The sequence below is a fragment of the Uloborus diversus genome, chromosome 1 (genome assembly GCF_026930045.1).
Source record: "Uloborus diversus isolate 005 chromosome 1, Udiv.v.3.1, whole genome shotgun sequence".
Lineage (NCBI taxonomy): Eukaryota > Metazoa > Arthropoda > Arachnida > Araneae > Uloboridae > Uloborus > Uloborus diversus.
This window is the reverse complement of record NC_072731.1, coordinates 162,433,147-162,439,806: the sequence shown is the minus strand read 5'-3', so window position 1 is coordinate 162,439,806 and position 6,660 is coordinate 162,433,147. Positions and strand designations below refer to the sequence as shown.

At 29.8% G+C, this 6,660-nt stretch overlaps 1 protein-coding gene across 1 annotated transcript in view; it reads right to left on the bottom strand.

Moving 5' to 3' along the window:
- Positions 1 to 1,865: 1,865 nt before the first annotated feature.
- LOC129233322 (brain-specific angiogenesis inhibitor 1-associated protein 2-like) overlaps positions 1,866 to 6,660 on the bottom strand; it is a gene marked incomplete in the record, with an annotated part of 125,876 nt that continues 121,081 nt past the window's right edge. The window contains 1 exon segment of the mRNA XM_054867374.1: positions 1,866 to 5,484. Coding sequence (XP_054723349.1) covers positions 5,254 to 5,484 — 231 coding nt within the window.

Sequence of the window (6,660 nt, the reverse complement as noted above, 5' to 3'; positions counted from 1 at the left end):
CGGGTTTACTTCAACTTTTGTTGGAAATAGCTCTTGAGGAACAACTCCAGATTCCGACTCCAAGAGTTTTGAGGCATCTGACTCCTACTCCTGTGCCCGAAAACTAGTCGGACTCTGATTTGCTTTGGCCAAAATTTATACATGGAGGAAAAATGACAAACTCCGACTTTTGGAAATTCAACTCCGACTCCTTTATCCCAAAGTAAGTCCGACTCCGCAAACATTGGCAGAGTTACGGACTCTAAGGGAAATAAATTACCGATTCCCACTCCGAGGCTTTGAATTAAATACCTTCGGCTCCCGAATCCGACTCTTTTGTCCCAAAATGAGATTGACTCTGACTTCGACTTTGCAGCCATGATTTTTACTGTGAAATAATTATTCCTAATATGATTTGCTTTTTATTTTCACCCTTAAGTTTTAATTTATGTAATCAGTTTTTGGTGGAGAAATTCGTAGTTCTACTTAAAGATATGCACAGACGGTTTTTCTTTTTTTTTTTTGACAATGAAAATTATTTCTTTAAGTTGATATTTGATTGTTTTTATTTTATTTATTTATTTAATTTTTTTTAACTACATTAATTCATTTTTGAAATTATTATTTGGCAACAGGGGAAAACAAAACTTTTTTTTTTTGATATTATGTATTTAACTGAGATTATGATTTTTTTTTCTTTTTGAATGTGGTTAGATTTTTTTTTTCATGGAAAAAAGTGTATTGGCTGCTTTGTTTAAAAGGTGCTATTTTATTTCCTCGTTTATTTTATTTATTTATTTTTTTAATGCATCAAATGCATTTGATGAGTGAGGCATATTTTGTTCCTAGAAGGGGTCAGCTTAAAATATTTTTAAAAAATATTTTGGAACAATTTGCGATTTTAGCTATTTTTGAGAATATTGATCAGATACTAGAAAGTAGATATTGGTGTACCGGAAAGTAGGCTCGTGTAGTTCTAGACGAAACTCCTTGTTTTGGTATTTGTGTAGTACTACTGTGGAATGATTTGAATAACATAAATATTTGCATTAAAATTTGCTGAACTTCTGATAAAAGTTTATGGTGTTTGAAATTTGATGATTTCCCACATCTTTAAAAATATCAGCTTCTTGAGTTACATTTTATTTACAAATGTAAATCAATCAATATCTAAAATTTCTAATGCCCATTAAAAAATACTTGAAAATTTGATCTATTTTTTTTCCTCTTAGCACCTTGAATGTATATAGTACTTTAGTGTGTGTGTGTTTAAAACTCAACAAATCTAAAATTATTATCTTATGACAGTACTTTCAAAAAAAGTGTACGATACTCTGTAGCAGTGGAGCCCAAACTACAGCCCACGGGCTAGATGTGGTCCATGAAGTCGATCCGTGTAGTCCATTGTTATGTTCGTCACAAATTGAAAATACATATTATGGAACTTTCATAACAGATAGTCTATATTCATATTACGAATGATTGTAGCAAACTTGAAGCAAAATAGTTAGAATTTTTTTTTAAAAAACAGATGAAAAATTCGTATCAATAAAAAAAGCAAGTGACAATAATAACAACAACTCTTGCCTTGTTATTTTCTTTCCTTTTCTGCGTTTTCCCAAGTAAGTTATGAAAAAAGAATGAAATATATTTTAAATGTATATGTGTTCGGGCCCATGGGAATCATCTAAGTATGAGGAACGGCCCTTGAGCAAAAAAAAAAGATTGGGCCCCCACCCCCCTTGCTCAATGGGATGATTCAAAATTTGCCATGGAATTCCAATTTCTATTTTTTGTAATAAATACTAGAAAAGAAAAACAAATTGGCTTGGACTAATAAAATTGCTAAGAAGAATGAAAACAAAATTTATTTATTCAGAATTTCATTAAAACAAATTTATACATTTGGTCCTCAACAGCTAAAGCTGTAAATAAACATCTAGATATTCTTTGATAGAATATAAAAAATAATTTAAAAGTAAATTTGGAAAATACACTGCATAATTTTGAATGACATTTAGGAAATCTCAGCATATTATCCTTTGAAAAATTTGTAAAATGGGAAAATGGATGATGAAAATGATGCATTCAGCTCATAAGCTTTAGTTTATCACAACATAAATCCAATAGGCAAGCAATAAAAAGGCACACATTTGTTATTAAAAGTATTGATTGCTAAAAAGCATCAAAGATTATTTCTTAAAAGCATTAGCACTTAATTATCACATATATTTACATGCTTAAAAGTTTTTAGAAATATATAATCAATTTTATACCAAGAGCTTTTTCCTCTTCCACTTGCTTGTATACATACAATATAAAAGCAGCTTTCCAAAACAAGTCAGTGGAGTCTGAGGGTAGAGGACTGACCATGGCAATTTTAGAGTCTTCAACTCTGACTCCTTTTCCGTGAAATCAGTGCAACTCTGACTATGCAAGCACTGGCATAGTTGCAGACTTTGAAGCAAAATTACTGACTCTGACTCTTGGAATTTTAAACCTTGGACTGCAGACTAGAACTCTTTCACCCGAAATTCAGCGATTGATATAAAAGTAAGAAATCCTTCAATAGTAAATACAACTATTTTTATAATTATTACAAGCCTAATGGGCAAGATGACTGAGTTTTGTTAGGTAAAAATGGGGTTTTACTTGCAAGTATGCAATGAATGATTCAAAAATATATTTTATAATTTTTTTAACAATACAGTGGATGCCGGTTAACTGAATCAGTGGTGAATTGCATCAGCCGCTTCAATGAATCAAATCTTCAAAAAAAAAAAAAAAACAGAACAAAATCCAGTTTGATTGAGGTTGCCGCTTTATTGAATAAGTCACTTATGGAATCAAAACTATTTAGATCAAACATGATTCATATAAACGGCGGCCACTGTATAAATAAATTCATACATTGGATCTTTTTGTTTTTAAAAAACTTATAATGATTCAAATGGTAAACATTCATAATAAATGATAAGAGATATATACCAGAAAATCTAAATTGAAAATAATTTTAAAAATACAGTTCGAGCCTTAGTTATCTGAGGGAATGTGGACTGAGGGACCCTCGGATTATCATAAACTCTGATAACAGACTCGATCCAAATCAAGCGAGTGACATGAGTAAATTAGTGAAATGAATGGAAAATGTCGTCAAAGATGTGGAAAAAGTCATTTACTGTACATATTAGGAAATGAAAAATTAAGGTACAAACATACGAATATGGAAATGTACACACACAGTGGTGTAAGGAAGGGGTTGGTTGCCGAATTTAGACCCACTCTTGAAGCTCAAAATAAAACTTCCATAATGAAAATACAAGTTATTATTTCTCATTGAAGATATTTTTTCATTTAGTTCTAAACTTGCATGATTGCATGTGTGAAATTAGTTATAAAATTTCGACTTGATAAAAATTATGACTTGCTTGTTAGCTGGTTATTTTTGCCCTGGACACTCCTGTCGAGAAATCTTTTATTACACCACAGATTGTACATACATACTAAGAGAATATGTTTAAGTTAAAAAAGTTATTTCTTAAAGAAGTCCAGAACACATTTTGTATGTACAAATTTACATACTAATGTACCTTGGTTAATCGGGAACCTCTGTTAACTGGGGCTTGGACAACTGAGGCTCTAATGTACTTCAAATCAAATTAAAATACCTTAAATTCATAAGTTCACGATGATATTCACAATGTGTCTCAAGATAAAGATCATGTTGCAATGAAGTCTATTAAAGCATGAACATAACGATGATGTCTAATGAGAATGGTATAAATTTTAAGACTTATATTAACTGGAAAGCCGCTTTGAAACCAGTCATTATCCGTAATTCACTGTTCAACAGCAATTGATTCATGGCATCAACAAGAATAATAAAGCTAATTATATCAATGACAAACATATGTTCCATATGTTATATGTTCTACTATAATGATTCAAAATTGAAAAATTGACTTGAATTATAGCAGTGGATGATCATACTTATACAATGCTTTTAATATATGCACTTCATTTTTTTTAGTAAAATAATGTACCAAATAATTTTCAGAAATCAAAAAGGCAAAATGTGTTTTGATATTTTTCTCTTTTTCTTTCTTTTTTTTTTTTTGTTAAGAACATGACAAAAAAAAAAATAATAAAAAATTCTCAAATTCTTTTTACATGCAAAGCATCAATGTTTTAGAATTGTAGCAAAGCTGAATTCTTTCAATAATAACACCAAAGGCAACAAACAATATATGCAATCTATAGCAAATAACTTTTAAATGATTTTTTTTTATTTTACTAATTTACTTAACAAATTATGATACATATGAAAAATGATCAAACAATCTTTGCACTAAAGTATGCATAAAGTCAATAATTAATGTAGATAAAGAAAAAAATCACAAAGAGAAAATGGCAAATAGCTGTTTCAAGGCTAGAGTGGAGCACCCTCATTAGTGCAGGAACGCTCAACATGTAACAGCAAATTTATAAGTAAGGTAATTACTCGAAAAAACTTACAACGAATTTGCGGTCTTGTGTTAAGAATTTTTGCACCTACAGAGAGGGGCTCCTTTAGCCTTGAAACAATTATTTGAAATATTTTGTAAACAATTTAAGATTTAAAGTTGAATATTGGTATTATATAAATGTTGACTAATTGTTTTAATGCATAATTTTGATCAAAAATGTAAATAAAAGTTTTTAATTATTTACATTCATTTTAGATTTCAGTTATTAGTATGAATCTCAAAGTTTTTTTTTTTTTTTTTTAATTTCAGTCATTTGTAAGAAAAACATTAAACATGCACTAATGAAATATGACAAACACTAAATTTGATAATTGTACAACCTAAAAATCCCCAGCAAAAGTTTTTGTTGGATGATTTCACAAGCAGCAGTTCACACCTTTCAGCATTGGGGAAAAAAAAAAAATTCCTGAAATCTTAAAACATGTGCCTGTAATATTTTTTTACAAATTTGTGCTTTAAAAGTTTGATTGTTACAATATTAGTTACATTTGCGGATTTAAAGCTATTTCTCAAATTTTATTCCCTCATTTTAAAATTAATGTTAGCTTTAACATAGAAAAGATAATTTATAAAAAGCCAAAATCATAACTAGTATTAAAACAAGCTTTAAAAAATTCAATTAGATATATTTTTCAAACAATGTTCATATTTCTTGATTACTAAGAGATGACTCAAAGATAGATTTTTATGTTACATAAAATTTAAACCAAATATCATTAAATGTAAAATGGCTAAGCAAAATATTTTGTTACAGTCGCATAGAAGGAAGATGTTGTCCATTGTGATATATTTTACCATTACTTCTGTTAAGAGAAGCAGTTGCTTCCAGGATATCAGGATGTGATGCATAATGCTTGGATTTTAAGGTCCCATTTTCTGTGGAGTGGTTTAAATCAAATGTAGCTACTGAAGGGGGGTCTACAGCAAGCAATTTTTTTGGTGTTCTTGTTAGAGTTGCATATTCACTAATTTCTTGATGCTACATTAATGAAAGAAAAATCCATTAAAATATTTGAATGAATGTTAGAAAAATACTTTTTCCAAATCAAGAATAGAAAAATAAGAATAACTTCAAAAAATAGCATTTCCTCCATTTCTTATAATTTTATTTTATGATTGTCTCAAAAGCTGTGCTTGAGCACAAGTTTAGTTTTAGAATGTTGTAAAAAACTTTAGCATTTGCTGCATGACGAAGTCCTGAAATTGATTTAAAATAGACAAATAGGACAAAATATTTTTTGTTAAAATAATTCAGAATAACTAAGTCTGGGAGTTATACATTTCAGAAAAATCTATACATATAATAAAATATGTTTGTGTGTGTGGGGTGTATCCCAGGAAAACCGTAAGACCTAGAAAGAAGAAATTTGGCGTACAGGGACAATTTTTGCCGACAATGTGCATCTTGGGCTTCGATTCTTGATATTTTAATTAGGAAAATATTTTATGTGATTTTTAGCACTTTTTAGTACTTTTAACCTCCCCAAACTAATTGTGTCAGACAAATATTTTTTGTACTATAGTGTTGGAAATTTAATTTTAAATATGATGAACAAAACAATTTTGAAGATAGAGCAATTTTTGTACTTTTTATGAATTTTTGAAAAAACCTTTATTTTGGATTTTTTCCTTTGTTTAATTTTTTTCTAAACTCATCCTGCAAAAAGGATAATAGCCTCATTTCTAAAATTTTACTATGTAGTGGTCAAAACATTTCGTCCTCTTCAGAAAAAAAAGTTTTCAAAAATATTCAAAAGGTTTTTTTTACAATTTTTTAAAGACAAAACAAAGATATGAGCTCCTGTTTCACCGAAGATCTGCTGTCCGCTGACCACTTAGAATTTGACGTAATGCACCCCTGTGATCTAACTCAAGTAACTTGATTTTTTTTTCTTCCTTTCAAAGGATTCATTCGCCTTTTTTCCTTTCCAGGTATTTCATATGTTTCTTCCCACCCCTCCCCCCAAACAATTTGCTAAACATTCTATTTCGTGAAATACACTGCCAGCTCAGTCAATTCCAGCTGAGGACTGCAGTTTTGTACTTATTAGCACTCATCAGCCTGGCATAGGAGTGACTGAGCTGGAGGTGGAAAACCTCTTAAGGAAGCCAAGAGTGCCAAACAAAGAGTGCTAATTCTGTATTTCTGTATAGC